This window comes from Mustela nigripes, chromosome 13, assembly GCF_022355385.1.
Source record: "Mustela nigripes isolate SB6536 chromosome 13, MUSNIG.SB6536, whole genome shotgun sequence".
NCBI lineage: Eukaryota > Metazoa > Chordata > Mammalia > Carnivora > Mustelidae > Mustela > Mustela nigripes.
Genome location: NC_081569.1, coordinates 111,811,891 through 111,832,969, shown reverse-complemented (window position 1 = coordinate 111,832,969; position 21,079 = coordinate 111,811,891). Strand labels below are relative to the sequence as shown.

General features: G+C 34.4%; 1 protein-coding gene across 17 annotated transcripts in view; it reads right to left on the bottom strand.

Annotated features, from left to right (window-relative positions):
* Positions 1-21,079, bottom strand: part of GPHN (gephyrin) — a 637,714-nt gene that overhangs the window by 223,369 nt on the left and 393,266 nt on the right. For 10 of the 17 annotated variants that reach the window (XM_059373415.1, XM_059373418.1, XM_059373420.1 and 7 more), the window contains 2 exons: positions 9,635-9,701; positions 3,619-3,891 (listed from right to left, as the gene is read on the bottom strand). In XM_059373415.1, the coding sequence (XP_059229398.1) occupies positions 3,619-3,891; positions 9,635-9,701 (340 nt within the window). Of the gene's footprint in view, positions 1-2,238; positions 2,347-3,618; positions 3,892-9,634; positions 9,702-21,079 lie in introns of all 17 variants that reach the window. The other 7 variants (XM_059373410.1, XM_059373413.1, XM_059373412.1 and 4 more) reach the window with 1 other exon arrangement.

Below are 21,079 nucleotides of genomic sequence, written 5' to 3'. Positions count from 1 at the left end.
AAGAAGAAAGGAAGGATTGTTCAACTGGGCAAAGGAAAGAGGAGGTGTGAAGGAGGAATTATATCAGTAACATCTGAAAGTTGAGTTAGGATCAGTGAGGTGATCAACCACCTAAAATAACAAATATTTACTTTTTTTTTTTTTAAAGATTTTTATATATTTATTTGACACAGAGAGAGAACACAACTAGGCAGAGAGAGAGGAGGAAGCAGGCTCCCGCTGAGCAGACAGCCCCGATGCAGCGCTTGATCCCAGAAACCTGGGATCATGACCTAAGCCGAAGTCAGAGGCTTAACCCACTGAGCCACCCAGGTGCCCCCAAATACTTACTTTTATTCAGGTACTGCATTAAGTACTTTTACATTCCTTTTTCTATTTGAATATTCATAACTTAACCATTAAGTAATAATAAGATTAATATTTGTAAATTCATTTCTACATTCTTTTTTTTTCCATTTCTACATTCTTAATTCTTATATATTTGTATTTATATATTTGTATTTCCTGTGAAGCAGTTGTAGTATCTTTCTGGTACCCTCAATAATTCATGTAAGACATAATACCTTGGATACGTATTCATTTAGTATTTGTAATAAAGTTATGATTTTACTTCCAAAAAATTATTAATGGTTTTAGAGATCATTCATCCACTGAGACGCCCAATGAATTCAATTAATAGGACCAGGTAAAAGGAGCATACTTTTAAGCACTTGCTTCAGCCCACAGTTATCTTTGTGTTGCAACCACAGGTAAATCCCAAATGACAACAAAACTCTTTTTTTCCTTTGCTGATTTGCTTTGTTTCCAATTCCACATGTGAATAAAATAAGATGGTAATTGTATAACTTATTTTGCTTAGCATTATGCTCTCTAGCTCCATTCATGTCATTTAAATGGCAAGATTTCATTCTTCTTTATGGCTGAATAATACTCCATTTTACATGCATATCACATCTTTTTTTCCCGTTCATCAGTTCATGGACATCTGGGCTGCTTCCATAATTTGGCTGTTCTAAATAATGCTGCTTTAAACATAGGGGCGCATGACTCCCTTTGAATCAGTGTTTTGTATTTTGGGGGTAAATATCCAGTAGCACAATTCTTGGTTTGTAGGGTAATTCTAATTAAGTTTTTCAGAAAACTCCATACTGTTTTCCAGAGTGGCTGTACTAGTTTGCATTCCTACCAATAGTGCATGAGGGTTCCTCTTTCTCCACTTCCTTGCCAACACTTGTTTCCTGTGTTATTGATTTTAGTCATACTGAAAGGTGTGAGGTGAGATCTCATTGAAGTTTTGACTTGCACTCCCTGGATGAGAAGTGATGTTGATCATCTTTTCATGTGTCTGTTGGACATCTGGATGTCTTCTTTATAGAAACGTTTGTTCATGCCTTCTATTCCTTTTTTAATTGGATCTCCCTAAGGATTTTAAGCCAAATTTCACTTTATTACTCCCTTTTTTGCCTCTCATTTTATTTATTTATTTTTTCAAAGACTTGATTTATTAGAGAGAGAGCATTGAGAGAGAAAGAGAAAAGGAGTAGGGACAGAGGAAGAGGAGAAGCAGACCTCCAGCCGAGTAGAGAGCCTGATGCGGCTTGATCCTAGGATCCTGGGATCATGATCAGAATCAAGAACAGAAGCTTAACCAACTGCCTCTCACTTTATAACCATATTAGGGACTGAGAGATTTTTGGCATCCATCATCTAAATTATTACTGTTTAGTCAGTTATGCTTATCAGTTTGATCTTTTCTAGCCTGGAACTTTTTACAAACTATCATTCAGCCAGTGACTAAAACAAGTGATATGTATTTTTTTACAAGTTTTTATTAGAAGATGCGTTGTATGAATCTTCTCAGAATCTCAGATTCTGTATGTATCTCAGAAGTTGTATGAAGACTCAACTCTCTAAATGGTTTTAATGAGAACATAATGAAGGACAAGAAAGTAAGATGAAAAATCATGAGGCAAAAAGCAAGGTTAACAGAAATTAAATATTAGTATTTATTTGTATTTTAGGAATCTTAATGATATTAGACTATTTCAGGTATAGGAGAAACTCTATTAAATTCCTTGACGGAATAGGCTCAGTGGCACTTATTCTTTAGAAAAAAAGCATGCTGAAGATCTTTCAGAATAAAACACATCTTCCATAGTATGTTATAGCCTATCCTCCAAGGAAACGAGGTAGGCTGTATGCTTGCAAAACCATGAGTGCAAAAGCCTCTTGTCTTACCCGTTCGTCTGTACTGCCTGTTGCATGATGGGAATAAGTGATGAGACCAGGAATGGGCTGCTCACCGTGTGCCATGATAACAGCTGGACTGGTGTAGAATGGATGCTTCTAATGCACAACACATAACAACTATGAATACAGTGACAGGAAGACATGAAACTATACAAGCAAAATGACTAGAAAGGAAAAGGGTGAAAACAAATAAAACAATGAAATGCCAAAATTTTTCAAATGTAGTATGACAATATCAGCTTAGATTTCAAATATTGTAAGCTTTTTCTTAAGATTGAAATTGATGGTACTTTTTACTCTTAATTAACAGTAAAAGAAGATATAATGATTTTAAAATGTATGTATTTAACCAATCAGTTCCATAAAAACAAAATGAAATGAAACAAAACAAAAATCACATACAATTAAAACATTTACTGCTTTAAGTAAACATTTAATGGACCAGCTGAGCAGATCTGGGGACGAAATCATTTGGTCTTCAGTAAAAGAATTACCTATTGGTTGTCTAAAAGGACACCTTAAAAAAATCTCTATGATCCTTTCTAATCTATGGGTTGCCAAAATTTCTCTCAAGTTATCCTCACAGCCAAAATATCTGGGTGATAACCTAAAACTTTAGGAATTCCTTCATTAGGTTTTCAATCTTGTGTTCTCAATGAATTATCATTATTCCCAGCAATGATACGTTATTTTCCGAAGATTTTTAAGTATACTGAGTAGATAAAGTGACTAAATTTATGCAAGTACTGTATTGTACTCTATTTACTACCAAAATCGCCTAAAGAGAATTTGTAATACTTTGGTACTATTCTAATAATATTTATTACTTTACTGAATAAAAAATGTGAATACATTATATCTATTTCCTCTTTATACCACTAAGGTGATTTGGGTCAAGTAAAATTTAAAGAAATGTTAACTGCTGAAAAACCCGTCTTAAAAAAATACTACTCTTTCTCAACTAATTTTTAGAATCATCTAAGGTCTCTTACCTTCAGTTTGCAGCTCCTTTATGAATTTGTGAATATTTGATGTTTTAAATATATGAACGTTGTATATTTAATATGACCACAAAAATGACATTTCCATAGAGTTCTTAAATGTCACATTTTACCTATTTGCCTATTACTTCAATAAGTAACAGCAATATCTATAATGTCTCATAACCGAAAACAAACTTCAATGCTTTCAAGGACTCTACATTATGGCGGGCACATAGCTATGAGTGTCATGAATATCCTGATTCTTTTCTAAGGATGCCCTGAAGAGGAACTGAACTCAAGAAAAAAACTGGATGGAAAGAGGGATGAAATCAGTACATTTATCTGTGGTTCCTTTAGATCTTTGGGTCTCTGTCAGCAGGCTTACCTTGGCAGCAATGGCTGCTGCAGTTATATGTGATGAAGAACTATCTTCTGTTGAAGCAACACCACTGTCTTTCTTCTCTTCTTCCTCTTCCTCACATTGAACCCCTTTGTCTTCTGTCTGTTTATGTGGGCTAGTTGTGGGAGGAGGGGACAGAGGAGGTGGTGGGGAAGGTAAATCTTCAAGTTCATCATGCACTTCCTTTACTTTTACAATGGCATCACGTAAAAGGTCAATGGCATGAGGTAGAGCTGGCAGTATAAACTGAAAGCATTCCTGTATGCAAGAGGAAGAAAAAAAATGAAGATAAAGCATGTTTATAGGCAGATAAAATGGTAACAGTCAACTTACTTGTGATTTGGGATCGATATTTCTCTCCATCTATCTTAAGAATGAATATTGAAAATATTATCTTTGCAATGTGAAATATGAAGTAAACATGGTACATAGTATTCTCTGTAAGCTGTAGAACTAGAGTACTATATAAGCATATAGTATATTTTTCTTAAAGTAAAATTTCTATACAACTTCAGGTTTTAATACATTATGGGAAAGGCAGGAAACAGTTTCACCTTTCTAGTTAGAGCAGAACACTAGAATTAACAAACCAATTGAGGAGTGACTTATTTTATTCAGAGAGCTAAAGTTCTGACTATTACCATAAAATATAGCTAGGCAACATTGTGTAATATACAAAAAATGTTTGTATAGAGCACTACATAAAAATTAACATAGTTTCCTACTCAAGTGTCCACTATAACCTATAATGTATCACCAAAAGAGAATAGGTGAGAACTTTAAAATCAGAACATAGGGCCAGAGATGTTTGTGGAATGTGTTCAAGCACAGGTCTTTCTTTTTAACATTTAAAGTAACTTACCTTAAAATTTAAGATGTAAAGAAATATCTTAAAATTTACAGAGGGTTATGGGAATTCCTGTAAGGGTACCTGATCTTTTGACTTCTCTTTATATGGCTCAATCATTTTAGTAATAAAAATTATATAGCAAAGAATTTAATCTTGACCAACAACAACTCTGGCCTTTACTTTCAGCTTTTGGGAGGTGAACTCTAGTTCCTGGTCTTGCCTAAAAGGAGTGTCTTTGTTTGCCTGAGATTTGGCCACTGGACAATCTAACAATTTGGATTATTATGAGGACTTTAGGAAACAAGATATTAGTTTTGCCTGTGGAAGGAACTGGGGACTAAAGGCCTAAGTTTCCCCTCTGGGAAGGATTAGACTAAAGGTCAACCATATGGGTAATATGTGATCAAGTCCCAGTAATAACAGTGGACATCAAAGGCAAAGGTGAGTGTGTCTAGTTAGTGATATTCTGTATTATCTATTTTATGGCCAAGAAGAGGTAATGCTGTCCCTGGCTCCATGGGAGAGGATGATTAGAAGTTCCTCATTTAGTACCTCTCAGGATTTGCCCTATGTGCTTCTTCTCGTGGCTGGTTTCAGTCTGTATTCTTTCCCTGCAATACACCACAATAGTAAGTACAACAGTTTTCAGTGAGTTCTGTGGGTCCTTCTTGTTAATTATTAAAATTGAGGGTGGTTTTAGAAACCCTCTAAATTGTAAGTTGGTGTCCAGAGTGAAGGAAGTCTTGTGGAGTGCTCCAACTTTATAGTTGGCTAACTTTTACAGTTGGCCCAAAATCCTTACAGTTGGTGTTAGAAGTGTGACTCACTAGAAAGATCCTGACTCATGTGATCATGAAACATCATTTGGGCAGAGAAAGGAAGACAGGAAGAGCCTGGATAAACACAGGGTCACCCACAGAATGCAACTGCAGCTGTGCTGTGATTAGTTATTGGTGAGAGAAGTTAGCAATGGAATTTTGAAATGATAGATCAAATGTCAGTGGATGCATAAAGAAAAAAGGTAAATTTATAATCTCATAGTTATTGTTATTTGCACTAGCTAAAACAAAAGGAAGAATGTTGGGGTGAATCCTGATGTTGTGCCAAGCTTAGATTTTGGCTAATCTAACATATAGCTGCTGGTCCCTGAGCTGCTTCCAAAAAAAATGTTATGCGGAAATGATTAATACTGAATAAAGTTAGACTTATTCCTAAGAGAATGGAATAAAGAAATGAGAGATTCAAGAGACCTGTCCTATAAAGGTAGAAATATTTAAATAATAATTAAGAAATGAATGAATAAAGTGGGCATTGCTGGGGGCAAAAGAAAGGTGTTAAGCAGCATCATGGGTTGAGCAGACAGATGGGAGCACTGGTCTCCCAACATTGAAGGGTCCTAAACAATCTCTATTTACCCTAGTTTGAAGGAATTTTAAAAGCTGGAAGGCAAAGATAAAAGAAACCTCATCTTGAATCACCTTAAGTGATGGTCCCATAATCTTATCAAGATAAGGCCTGACAAAAGAGTGTAAAACCCTTGGTACAAACCCTGCCTAGAAATCCAAGGCCATATGCACATAAATAGATAAAATGGTCAGGGAATGGAGAAGATACTTTTCTGGGATTTCTCAACATGGGATCCATAATGTAAATACCTGTTGAAATTCTAATGGGAGGTACAGTTAGATTGAAAGGGTACAGGAATGAAACAGTTGATGTTATTATAGTGAAAATTGGGATGAAAAGTAGAATATCTGGACAATGAACTTCATATGAAGTGATAAGTCTCCTTTACCTGATTGTATTATGGGGATGGATATTGTGTTTGACTAGACAATTCTTCCTTTACCTCATACTGTAAAATAGAAAGCATATAAACCCACTCTTCCACTAGTATACATAATACATGTTAAGTGGGAATAAATAATATTGCCTGAGTCTACACAGATCATTAATTTGGTGTACAACAGACCTGAGTGGAGTGCAAACTGGGTTCACGGAAGAAATCTGTGAGTGCCACCTAGCAACAACTGCTGGGACTTTGGGCCAGAAAATTTCCATTTGAGAGAAAATTACTAGCTTGCTATTGGACTTTAATTGGGACTACCCTTATGACTGAAGAACATAAAATAATCTTGAAAACTGAAATATCCATAATGTCTTGAGAATATCAGAGAAATGCTCTAATGGGGAAGGCAATGCCCAAGAGAATTCCATAATAAAATGGAAATGGTGCATATAGGATCATGCTACCAGGAGAATACAAGGAGGTACTCACGAGCAGGTAGCCTCTTTTCACCTAGGGCCGACTTCGGAGCCACCTGAGGAGCTGCTGGATCCTATGGCCACTTGGGCCACTTGGGCGGTGCCCTATAAACAGCTTTCTATTGATCAACAAAGAGCTGCTTGGTTTATGGATGGCAATTCCAAGATGAAGGGACAGCATCCTGTTTGGAAGGCCGCCACTCTGATTGAAGAAGGTAAAAACAAATCAGCTCGATAGGCTGAACTGCATGATGTTTGCCCCTATGTTTGGGTTTTTACCAACTCATAGTAAGTGTTCAGTGGCCTGGTCATATGGTCAGGCAGAAGGGCAATGGAAAATTGGTCTACCAAATGGATGCTTGTATGGGGCATAGCTTATGGAAGTCACTCTGGGAATGTAAGGGGTATGTTTAAGTAGGATACATCAAGGCCCATCAGAAGAACCCCCTTTCGGAAATGGAAGGTAATTGGAACTGGTGAGCAGATATCCCAGTATGAATGCTTGACATGGCACCTGGGCCCATGAGATGAGTGGGCAATGGGGGGCTGCAACAATGCAGATATGTGCTAAATTGATATATTCTTCTTGCACCCACTGAGGCACTAAATGCCAATAAGAACTGTTCTGTCTGCTAACAAAAAAGGCAGACAGCAGAAGGTTATGCAGCATATTCCATAGGGGAAAGTCCTGCACATAGCTAGCAAGTTGGACTGATGCCGCTAGTCCCTTGAGGCTACAAATGAATCCTAACAGGAATAGACATTTACTTTGGACTGGGCTTTGCTTACTCAATGGTAGATGCAAATACTCAGTATACTATAAAAGGACTAGAACAGAAAATATCGTACCAATGACTGCAGAGTCACATTCCTTTAGACCAAAGTACACACTTTCATATTCAGAGCAACGATTTGATAGAAAATTGGAATGGACTATGGAAACGTTTGTTGTCTAAAAACAGAGGAGCATGGCTTATATGCTTTCATTAGTGACCATTAGTGTGTGGTCACATTCAACAAGAAGGAGGCTGAGGGAGGGTCCCCACTAAATATAGTCCTCTACCTTTCTAGGGAAGAGGGGGCTGGGACACGATGCTGGTATGACTATACTTTTTCTTTAGGACTATACTTTTTCTTTTATCATATCACACCAAGTTTCTTTTTTTTCTACCTGATGTTATAGTACCAAGGATCAAGGCTGCAACTGTGCATCCCAGAGCAGGATGATTCTTTAGCAGAAACTATTAACTATACCTTTAAACTTTACATCAGAGTTCCTAGGGCCTGATGGCGTAGATTATGCCTGATTCCATCTGGCCAAATTGGGATTAACAGTGAATGCAGTTTTATCACCTGGTGTTTGAGACTGCTCACTAGCAACCCTATCTTGTATGAATGGAAAAGGACTAAGCAGGTGGCACTTGTTAAACAAGTATTACTGGTGGCAATCCAGACCAGCACAGTGGCCAAATCAACTGTCTCATTAAAAGATTTTCAAAGGAAAAGTCTGAGTATAAATGGAAGGAAGAAGGAATGGTAACTGGAGGTAAAGGAATGAATAAATGGGTTATGTAACGAGGGAGATCAACTATATTGGTGTCTCAAAATCCTTAGAACAAGAGAGGATATTGTTTCTTAGCTCAGTTGTAACAGATGCCAGAAAGGTTAAAGTCATATGTTGGTGAGACTATTCCTACTTTGGGAACCTGACAAGCCCATAAGCCTGAATAGCATACCTCTGGGAGACATTTTGATCACATGATATAATGATAGAGTAGGCTAACTGTTAATGTCTATGTAGGACTCTAATAGTGTGCCAGTTACCTTTTCACTCATATTTCAGGTTATATCCACAATTCTACTGTGAAATGTTACAATACTGTCATTGCTAGTAAGATTATAATACTGATATTGATGATTATATATATTGGGAATACCAATACCATACCAATGGAAAATGGCCTAAACAAGACAGCTAATGTCTGTGGTAAATAGTTCTGTGGAATTGTATCATAGGATAAAAATAGTAGATTAAGGTAAAAAATTAGTATATTAGTATAAAAATATGAAATATGTATAATGGTTTTAAAGGATAAATTACCTATTTCTCAAATTTATCCCTATCCCACACTGAATCCTCTAAATCTTAGATATATTCACGCTGATACTGGTGTTATATCTGTAACATAAATGCTGTAGTAAATATAGATGCCCAGCCAGACAAATACAATCATTTTTTCTATGAGAGATCTTTGGCCAAAGCCAGGAGATAACTTATGTAATGAAAAATTAACCTTACCCCAGAGAGTTTGGCCTTTGCTTTCATTTACTGGATGTGATAGGAATGTCTTTGTTGCCTGGCAACTTGGTCTATCAGACAGTGTAACAATGTGATTTATGATGAGGGCATTGGGCATTTTGGTGTCTGTTTTGCTTCTGGAAAGTGTTGGGGACTAGGAAAGAGCCTAACCTTTGGACAGGGTTAGAGACTAAAGGCCAGCCTTATGGGCAGCATGTGATGAGCCCCAGCAAAAATTCTGAACACTGAAGGATTGGAGCTTTCCTGATTGGCAATACTCCCTGAACTGTTATACACTGATGCCAAGAGAGTAATGCATTTACCTCTCTTCCAATCTTAGTTAACTTTAATCTGTATCCATTCTGTGTCATAAAGCATAACTGTCAGCTTAATATCCTTTGGTGAGTTCCGTGAGTCTTTCCGGTGAATTACTGAAACTGAGGGTGGTTTTTGGGAATGCACTAAATTGCAACTGGTGTCAGACACTAGTGAGGGCAGTCTCATGGAGTCCTCTAACATTTTGGTTGACTAACTCTCATAGTTGGTAAAACTTTACACCAAATCATATAAATCTCAAGTTTGCTTACCTGAGATCCTTTCTTGCTACCTGGCAGGTTAATTATGAGAGTTTTCCCTCTGATTCCACATACAGGCCTGAAAGGAAAGAGAATGGATGAATACTAAATTGCAATGAATGGTTGGTTTAAATACACTCAACAACAAAGATCAATCATTGTACTTACATGCGAACAACTGTTTTAGAATAAAATTGTTACAACTAGGGGAGGGGGGCAGGGGGTTGGGTTAGCCTGGTGGCGGGTATTAAGGAGGGCAGGTATAGCATGGAGCACTGGCTGTGGTGCATAAACAATGAATCTTGGGACAGTGAAAAAATAAAATAAAATTTAAAAAAATTGTTACAACTAGAGATTCACCAATTGCTATACAAATTGGGCATTCTGGCTGAGGTTTTTACAATAATGGTTGGTGTGGTAGATTGGAAAAATGTACTGAACATGAAATAAGAATAAATTAGCCAATTTAAAGAAATAATGGCCAAAACATCTTCTTTCTCAAATTTAGCTTCTTCATGTCTCATATAGTTCTAAGATTTCAATGAGATAAATGTATTAAAAATGTGTAGCATAGTCACATTTATGTTCAAAGTCTAACACAAAAAGCAATCAAGAGTTGAGTGAGACTTACATTTGAGCTCTTGCTTCTCAGAAAAGGATGTAAATTTAAAAGTAAAATAAAGTTTCTCACAAATGAATGGCGGTGGGAAGAGTTTGGAGAGCTTAGCTGCTGAAAGAGCCATTGAAGAACATGGACAAGTAAAAGAAGAAAGGTCTTTCAGGGATCACTGAAAATTTCCAAGCTACTTTTAAACCAAGTGGTTAAATAAGAAACATAAAACAGTAGAAAAGCACTGGATGGACAGGAGTCAAGAGCTGAAGGCGTAGATTTCGTATAAGAGTTGGAATCATACTCTACCAATAATTGGCTATGTTCTTTTACCTGGTAACATCTCATTTTCATCATCTGAAAACAAAGAGATTAGTCTATTTCTAAAATTTTTGACTAAGATTTTAAAAGTTGTGTAAGAACCTTTTCCCAAAACTTTTTCCTAGGAATGATTTTATTCTTTAACTACTTTAACTTTCTGAAATAACATAAAATTGTCATATTTTATTTTTTTCTTGTGTTCTATTCACAAAGAGTCAATAGCTATTTATTTTAAAATTTCCATATTCTTTTTAATAGAGAAACAATTGAAAAATAATAGTGTATTAGTTTTAGTGTACAAAAATGATGTAATATGTGAATATATTGTGAAAGGATTACCATAATAAGTTTAGTTAACATTCATCACTACACAGTGACTAATTTTTTTTCTTGTGAGGAACTCCTGCAATCTACTTTCTTAGAAACTTTCAATATACAATACAGCAGTATAATACATAACCTACTTATTCATTACTTTACTTCCTTACTATTAATTATTGTCAACATGCTGACATTATATCCCTAAGATTTATTTAACTTGTAAGTGGAAGTTTGTGTTTTTGACCACCATCTCCCATTTCACCTACTCTGCAATGCCTGCCACTAATCTATTTTCTGTATTTATGAGTTTGGTTATTTTTAGATTCCACACAGATGTGAGATAATAAAGTATTTGACCTTCTCTGTCTGCTTTATTTCATTTAACATAATATACTCAGGTCCCATATATGTTTGGTGCAAGCGGCAGGATTTCCTTCATTTTTATGGTTCAGTAATATTCCATTGCACATACATACCATAGTTTCTTTATCCATTCATAGAGAGACATAGGTTGTTCCATGTGTTGGTTATTATAAATAATGCCACAATAAACACAGGGGTACTCATATATTTTCAAGACAGTGATTTCATTTCTTCTGGATAGATGCACAGATGGAAATGCTGGATCATATGGTAGTTCTATTTTTAATTTTTTGAGCAACTCCCATACTCTTTTCCATGGTGACTTAACCGATTTACATTCCCTAACAGTACACAAGGATTCCCTTTTCTATGTATCTTCTTGTTATCTCATCTTTTTGATAATAGTCATTCTAACAGATGTAAAGTGGTACCCCATTGCAGTTTTGATTTCCATTTACCTGATGACTAGTGATATTTAGCATCTTTTCACATACCTGTTGGCCATTTTGATGCCTTACTTGGAAAAATGTCTATTCAGATATTTTGTCTATTTTTTAATTGGATTTTTTTTTCTACTGAGTGGTAGGGGTTCTTCATATATTTTGGATATTAACTTATTAGATATATAATTTGTGAGTATTTTCTTCCATTTCATAGGTTGCCTTTTCATTTTGTTGATGGCTTCCTTTGTTGCACAGGTTTTCAGATTGACATAGTCCCATTTATCTTTGTTTTTGGAGCCAAATGCAGAAAAGCGCTACCAGTACTGATGTCTACAAGCTTATCCACTATGTTTTATTCTAAACGCTTTATGGGTCCAGGTCTTACATTATGTTATAATGTAGGATAATTATATTACAACTCAATCTATATTGAGTTGGTTTTTATGTATGGTTTAAGGTAGTGGTCCTATTTCATACTTTTTCATGTAACTGTCCAGTTTCCCTGGCATTTATTGAAGACACTATCCTTTCCCCATTATATCTTCTTGGCTCCTTTATCATGAATTAATTGACCATGCATATACATATGCATGGGTTTACTTATGGGTACTCTATTTTGTTCCACTGATCTGTGTGTCTGTTTATATGCCAATACCATATTGCTTTGATTATTATACCCTTTTAATATAGTTTTATCAGGAAGTGTGATGCCTCCAGCTTTGTTCATCTTTCTCAAAATGCTTTGAATATGTGGGGTCTTCTGTGTTTCTATTAGGAATGATTGATCTATTTCCATAAAAAAAATGCCACTGGAATTTTGAAAGGAATTGTACTGAATATGCAGATTGCTTTGGGAAATATGGACACTTTAATAATATTAATTATTTCAATCCATGACCATGAAATATCTTCCTATTTATTTGTGTCTTTAATTTTTTTCATCAATATCTTGCAGTTTTCAGTGGATAGGATTTTCACTTCCTTGGTTAATTTTATTCTTTGGTATTTTTTGATGCAATTATAAATGGGATTATTTTCCTAATTTCTCTGATAGTTCATAATTGGTGTATAGAAATGCAACTGATTTTTAAATACTGATTTGTATCCTATAACTTTACTAATTTCTTAGTTCTAACATTTCTTTTGATGAAGTCTTTAGGATTTATTATATATAATAGCATGATATCTGCAAATAGGCAGTTTTATTTCTTTTCTGATTTGGGTGACTTTTATTTATTTATTTTTTCTTACCTAATTGCTCTGGTTAGGACCTCTAGTACTATCTTGAGTAAAAGTGGTGAGAGTAGGCTTCCTTGTTTTGTTCCTGATCTTAGATGGCTTTCAGTTTTTCACCATTGAGTATGATGTTAGCTGTGGGTTTGTGATATATTATTATATTTAGGTACATTCCTTCTATATCCATGTTGTTGAGAATTTTCATAATGAATGGATATTAAATTTTGTCAAATGCTTTTTCTGCATCTGTTGAGAGGATTATATAATAATTTTTATCCTTTATTTTGTTAATATTTATCACATCAATTGATCTGTGAATTTTTTAAAAAGATTATTTATTTATTTGACAGAGAGAGAGAGAGAGATCACAAGTAGACAGAGAGGCAGGCAGAGAGAGAGGGGGAAGCAGGCCCCCTGCTGAGCCCAGAGCCTGATGTGGGGCTCTATTCCAGGACCCCGAGACCATGACCTGAGCTGAAGGCAGAGGCTTTAACTCACTGAGCCATGCAGGCACCCTGATCTGTAGTTGTTAAACCATCATTGCACCCTGGAAAAAATCCCACTTCATCATGGTCCTTTTATGTACTGTTGTACTCGGTTTGCTAATATTTCGTTGATGGTTCCTCTATCAGTATTAGGGATACTGACTTGTATTTTTCTTTTCTTCTCTGGTTTTGGTATCAGGGTAATGCTGTTCTTATAAAATGAGTTTGGAAGTGTTCCCTCCTCTTCTATTTTTTGAAAGAGTCTGAGAAGGATTGGCATTAATTCTTCTTTAATTGTTTCATAAAATTCAATAGTGAAGTCATATGGTCATTGACTTGCTGAGAGGTTACAAATTATTGATTCAGTTTCCCTACTAGTAATTGGTTTGCTCAGATTTTCTATTTCAAGATAAAGTCATGGTAGGTTGTATGTTTCTAGAAATTTATCCATGTCTGGTAGGTTGTCTAATTTGTTGGCACACAATTGATCACAATAGTCTCTTATGACTTTTGTATTTCTGTAGCATCAGTTCTGTTTCCTCTTGTACAAATGATTTTATTTAGCTGAGTGCTCTTTTCATTTTTCTTTGGTGAATCTATTTTTTAAAATCTTCTCAAAGTATCAGTTCTTAATATCTTTGTTTTTTTTTCTGTTGTATTTTTAATCTCTTTTTCCTTTATTTTTGCTCTGTTCTTTACCTTCTTCCTTCTAATAACTATGGGTTTAATGTTCATTTTAGTTCCTTGAGGTATAAAGTTTAGTTACGGCCTAAAGTTGTAGGCATTTAATGCTATGAACGTCCCTCTTAGATTGCTTTTGCTTCATCTCATAAGTTTTAGTATGCTATATTTCCATTTTCATTTCTCCCATGATATTTCTTGATTATGCTTTTGATTTCTTCTTTTACCCAATGGTTTTTCAGCAGCATGTTGTTGACTTTCCATATATTCATGATTTTTCCAGTTTTCTTCTTGTAATTGATTTCTAGTTTCATACCTTTATGGATAGAAAAGATGCTTGATAGGATTTCAATCTAGTTAAATTTATTAAAATTTGTGTTGTGGGCTAATATATGATCTATCATGATAGGTCAAGATATTTATCATGGAGAATGCACTAAGTGTGTTTGAGAAGAATGTGTATTCTGCAGCTTTTGAAAGGAAGGTTCTATAAGTGTCTTCTAAGTCCATTTGGTGTAAAGTATCATTTAAGTTCAATGTTTCCTTACCAATTTTCTGTTTGGATGACCTATTCATTGATGAAAGTGGGGTACTGAAGTCTCCCATTATTATTTTATTTCTATTCTTCCCTTCAGATATGTTAATATTTGCTTTATATATTTATCTGCTCCTATGTTTAGTGCATAAGTATTAACAAATGTTATATCCTCTTGTTGGATTAACCCCTTTATTATGATACAATGATCTTCTTTTGTCTCATTACAACCCTCTTATTGAAATCTATTTTGTCTGATATAAGCATAGTTAACCCAACTTTCATTTTATATTGGAAAGTATTTTTTCCCTTCCTTCATTTTCAATCTGTGTCCTTATATCTGAAGTGTGGGGTCTTGTTTTTATTACTCCATTCAACCACCTTGTTTTGATTGGAAGAATTTAGTCCATTTATATTTAAAGAAATTATTAAGAAGAGTAGACTTACTATAATTTTGTAAGTTTTTTTTCTGGCTGTTTTATAATACCTTTGATTTTTCTCTTGCTCCCTTCCTTTGTGATTTGATGGCTTTCTGTAGTGGTGGGTATGCATTCCTTTCTCTTTATTTTTTTGTGTGCCTTCTATAGGTTTTTGCTTTGGGGTTACCACAAAACTTACATAAAACAAAACTATAACAGCTGATTTTAAGTTGACAACAACTTAAGTTTGAACACATTCTAAAGTTCTATATTTTTACCCCTTCCACCATCTTGTGTTTTTGGTGCTACAATTTATATCTCTTTAAGTTGCTTATCAATTAACAAGTTACTACACTCCGTTATTTTTAATACTTTTGTCATTTAACCTGCACATTAGATATAAAAGGGATCAACCCATGATTACAACATTAGGCTTTTTAATTTCAATCATATATTCACTTTCACAAGTGAGATTCACTTTCATTTGTTTTTCTGTTATTAATTATCACCCTTTTGTTCCAGCTGAAAGAAGTCCCTTTAACATTTCTTATAAGGCCAGTCTAGTAGTGCTGAACTCTTTAGCTTTTGCTTATATAGAAAACTCTTTCTCCCTCCAATTCTGAAGAACAACTTTCTTGGATAAAGGAGTCTTGTTTGGCAGAGTTTTTTTGTTTTGTTTTGTTTTGTTTTTCTTTAGCACTTGGATATTTTGTGTCTCCCCTTTTAGGCCTGCAAAGTTTCTGCTGAAAAATCTACTTGTATCTTATAAGGTTCCCTGTATATACAAAGTTTTTTTTTCACTTGTTATTTTTAACTTTTGACAATTTAATTATAATGTGCCTTTGCGTAGGTCTCTAAATTCATTTAATTTGGAACTCTTGGGTCTGGATGTCTATTTCCTTCCTCAGGTTAGGGACATTTTCAGCCATTATTTTTCAAATAAGTTTTCTGCTGTTTCTTCTCCATTTTCTCCTTTTGGGATTCTTACATTATGAATATTAGTCTGATTGATACTGTCCCATAAGTCTCAAACTATCTTCAACTTTTATTTCTTTCCTGACTAAATAAATTCCAATTGTCCTGTCTTCAAGTGTGCTGTTTTTTTCTTCTTCATCTAGTATTGTTAAATCCCATTACTGATTGCTTTGGTTCAGTTATGTATTCTTCAGCTATGTGATTTCTGTGTGGTAGTTTCCTATATTCTTTGTTGTTTCTTATATTCTTACTTTGTTTGGACATTGTTCTCCTGACCTTGCTGATCATCTTTATAACCATGATTTTGATCTATTTTATCAGGTAAATCATTTTATACTCCCTAGTTAAGAGTCCTTATGATTTGTCTCCATCTCATTAATTTCTGTTGGACGTCAATATATTTATAATTTATCAAGTTATAAATGGAACTTGGAATTTAATTTTCAAGAATGTAACTCTATTTCCCAAGAATGGTTCTAAGAATGTTCCAAGTGTTAATACTCTCCACCACAAGAGTATTGGCAAATACAAATTCAGTTAATTTTATTCTAACTTTTTTGAAAACAAGCCCAACCTATTATGTCTCTAAAAACACTTCATCTGCTCTATGGTCACACCCTAAATAGTAGTGCTAATAAAAGTATGCATATAAACTTCAATCAGTATTGTATGTGTATACATAATAGTTATATCTAGATTATTATTTTTCTCTGTGTGTTATGTGTGTATGTGATATAATTAAAAGCTTTATTATACACATAAGAAATAATAACTGTTATTTTTGATTAATCTATTTGGACTTTTATTTTGCCAAAAAAATTAGATTGGGCTTTTAAATTGGCGCCAAAAATTTTTGAATTTTTGAATGTTTAAAAATTATTTTTGAGAGAGAGTTTTTCATCTATAGACTGTCCAGTGTCATGACAAAAAGAAAATACTTTACATAACTCCTTTTGTTTAATACAGTAATTTTATAAACACTATCTCATTTAATAATTTTTTTTTAGATTTTTAAATTTATTTGACACACAGAGAGAGATCACAAATAGGCAGAGAAGTAGGCAGAGAGAGAGGGGTAAGCAGGCTCCCCGCTGAGCAGAGAGCCCAATGCGGAACTTGATCCCAGGACCCTGAGATCATGACCTGAGCCAAAGGCAGAGGCTTAACCCACTGAGCCACCCAGGCGCCCCTTTAATAATTTTCAAAAATACAAGTATTACAGTCTTAGTATATTTCAGTATTTATTACACAACTAAGGACTTGCACTAAATATTCTGGGATAAATGCATCTCACTTCCTTAGGGAGATTGCAAATGTAATACAAAACATTGAAGCATATAAACAAATAACCATAAGATAGTAGGTGATAGCACAAATTGGCTCAAAGTACCATAAGTATGAAAGAAAAGAAGTAGCTTTTAGGTGAGGGTATGAGGTAAGTGTTCCTGGGAGATGTAGCATTGAAGTGATTTTATAAAGGAAAATATTTGAACAAGTAGGACAAAATGGGGGTAGGGCAAGAAAAAGAGGATAGTTTAGATGGAGAAGAAATACAAGGCAAAGCACAGAGACACAAACGAACCAAGTTCATTTTGGTTATATTAAGTCTTTCATCTAGTGAGAGCATAGTGTACTTAGAAGAGTAATGTGAGGTAAGAGATACTAGTGGAAAGATGTGGAGTTTGATAAATTAGTAATTTCCAAAGTGTAGTCTCTGCACTAGCAATATATACATCATTTGGTAATTTCTTAGACATGTAAATCCTCTCATACTACTCCTTCCCTCTCCTCACTATATCAGAAACTATGGGGATGAGATACAGCACTCATGAAGCTCTCTAGTTGATTCTGTTCCAATGCTTAAACACTACTGTGATAGTGTGCTTGAATTTTGGTACTACTCTTTACTATTAATGTAATACTGGCTTAGATACTGAGTCTAATTCCTAGTTTTCAAAACGTAAGTTATTTTAAGGATTAATATAATTCTTGAAATGTGTTATACAATGCCTAGAACAAACTGGATAATTAATAAGCACCAGGCCAATTTTCACTTAAAAAGTAACTTGGAGTTAGATAGTTAAGGTCATAAATTCACTGTAAAGCTCTAGACCTTTTTTTAAAGTTGTTAATTTCAATTCCAGTGTAGTTAACGTACAGTGTTACATTAGTTTCATGTGTACAATACAATGATTCAACAAGTCTATTCATTTCTCAGTGCTCATCATGATAAGCATAATCTTAAATCACTTTCTCCTATTGCATCCATCTTCCCACCCACTTCTTTATTCTCTTTATTTAAGAGTCTATTTTAATTTTTCTTTTTTGCTTGTTTTGTTTCATAAAGTCCACATACGACTGAAATCATATGGTATTTGTCTTTCTCTGAGATATTTCACATAGGATTTTACACTCTAGATCCACTCATGTTGTTTCAAATGATATGATTTCATTTTTTTCTTTTTTTAAGATTTCTTTTTATGGCTCTAGTATTCCACTATACACACATACCATGTCTACTTTATTCATTCATCTAAGGCTGGACACTTGCATTACAGTTTTAAATTATAAATGATGCTGCAGTAAACATAGGGGTACATATATCTCTTTGAATTAGTGTTTTCATTTTCTCTGGGCAAATACCTAGTACTGAAAATTAATGGGTCATATGATAATTCTATTTTTAAGTTTTTGAGGAACTTCCATATTCTTTTCCATATTGGTTGCACCAGCTTCCATTCCTACCAACAGTGCACAAGGGTACATTTTTCTCTATATCCTCACCAACATTTGTTAATTCTTGTGTTTTTGATTTTAGCCATTCTGAGAGTAGTGAGGTGGTATCTCATTGTGGTTTTGATTTGCATTTCCCTGATCACGTTGATGAGTATCCTTTTGTGTGTCTGTTGTCAATCTGTTTTCTTTGAAAAAATGTTCATGTCCTCTGTCCATTTTTAATTGAATTAGTAGGGCTTTATTTTTTTTCTTGGTGTTCAACTGTATAACTTCTTTATATATTTTGGATACTAACCTTTATCAGATATGTAATTTGCAAATATCTTCTTGCATTCAGTATGTTGTCCTTCAGTTTTGTTAATGTTTTCCAAAAGATTTTTATTTTGGTGTAGTCCCCAACAGTTTAATTTTGCTTTTGTCTCCCTTGTCAAAAGAGACATATCTAGAAAAATGTTTCTACAGCTGATATCAAAGAGATTACTGCCTATGTTTTCATCTAGGAATGTTATGGTTTCAGGTCTGACATGAGGCCTTTAATCTATTTTGTTTATTCTTTTGGATCATGTAAGAAATTGGTCCAGTTTCATTCTCTTCCATGTAGCTATTCAGTTCCCCAAACACCATTCAGTGAAGAAAACATCCTTTACCCATTGTATATTCTTGCCTCCTTTGTCACACACTAATTGACCATAAAAGCATGGGTTTATTTCTGGGCTCTCTGTTCTGTTCCATTGTGTCTATTTTTGTCCCGGTACCATACTGTTTTGATTGCTAGAGTCCATAGTATATTTTGAAATCTGGGATTGTTTTGTTCTTTCTCAAGATGGCTTTGGCTATTCAGGGTCTTTTGTGATTTTATACAGATTACATGATTATTTGTTGCAGTTTTGTGAAAAAATGTTGCTAGTACTTTAATGGGATTGCTTTAAATCTGAGATTGTGTTGGGTAGTATACACATTTAAATGCTATTGGTTCTTCCAACCCACAAGTGGGAAATATGTTGTCATCTTCAATTTCTTTCATCAACGTTTTACAGTTTACCAAGTACAAGATCTTTCAACTCTTTGGTTAGGTTTATTTTTAGGTATTTTACTCTTTTTGGTGCAGTTGTAAATAGAACTGTTCTCTTAATTTCTTTCTGCTACTTCATTGTTAGTGTATAGAAATCCAAAAGTGTTTTGTATATAAATGTTGCATCATGCATCTCTACTGAATTCATTCATCAGTTCCAGCAAGTTTTTGTTTTTGGTGGAGTCTTTAGGATTTTCTATATAAAATATCATGACATCTGCAAATAGTGAAAGTTTTATTTTTTTCCTTACCAATTCGGATGTATTTCATTTTCTGTGTGTGTGTGTGTGTGTGTGTGTGTGTCTGTGTCTGTGTGTCTGTGTGTGTGTAATTGCTATGGCTAGGACTTCCAATACTAGGTTGATTAAAAGTGTTAAGAGTGGACATGCTTGTCTTGTTCCTGATCTTAGAAGAAAAGCTCTCAGTTTTTTACCATCGAGTATGATTTTATCTGTGGGTTTTCATATATCATCTTTATCATTTTGAGGTAAGTTCCCTCTAACTATACTTGAAAGTTTTTCCATGAATAGATGTTGTATTTTGTCAAACACTTTTTCTACACCTTTTGAGATGATTATATGGTTTTTATCCTTTCTCCCCTAATGTGACGTATCATGTAGATTGATTTGAGAATACTGAATCACTCTTGTATACTGGAATAAATCCCACTTTATTAAGGCAAATGATTTTTTAAAATTGTTGGGTTTGGTTTCCTAATATTTTGGTAAGGATTTTTGCCTCTTTGTTCACCAGAGATACTGGCCTGTAGTTTTCCTTGTCTGGTTTTGGTATTAGGGTGATGCTTGCATTATAGAATAAATTTAGAAGTTTCCTTCCTCTAAGTTTTGGAATAGTTTGAGAAGAGTAGATATTAACTCTTCTTTAAGTGTTTGGAAGAATTCGCCTGGGAAGCTGTCTAGTCTTGGACTTTTGTTTGTTGGGAGTTTATTGATTACTGATTCAATTTCACTGCTAGTACTTTGTCTGTTTAAATTTTGTACTTCCTGATTCAATTTTGGGAAATTACATGTTTCTAGGAATTTATCAGTTTCTTCAGGGTTATCCAATTTGCTGGCAAATGCTTTTTCATAATATGCCCTTATTATCCTTTGTGTTTCTGTGGTATTGCTTTGCTATTTCTCCTCTTTCATTTCTAATTTTATTTATTTGAGTCCTCTCTCTCTTTCTCATTTGAGCAGTCTGGCTAAAGTTTATTGATTTTGTTGATTTTTTCCAAAAGAACCAGTTCCTGGTTTTATT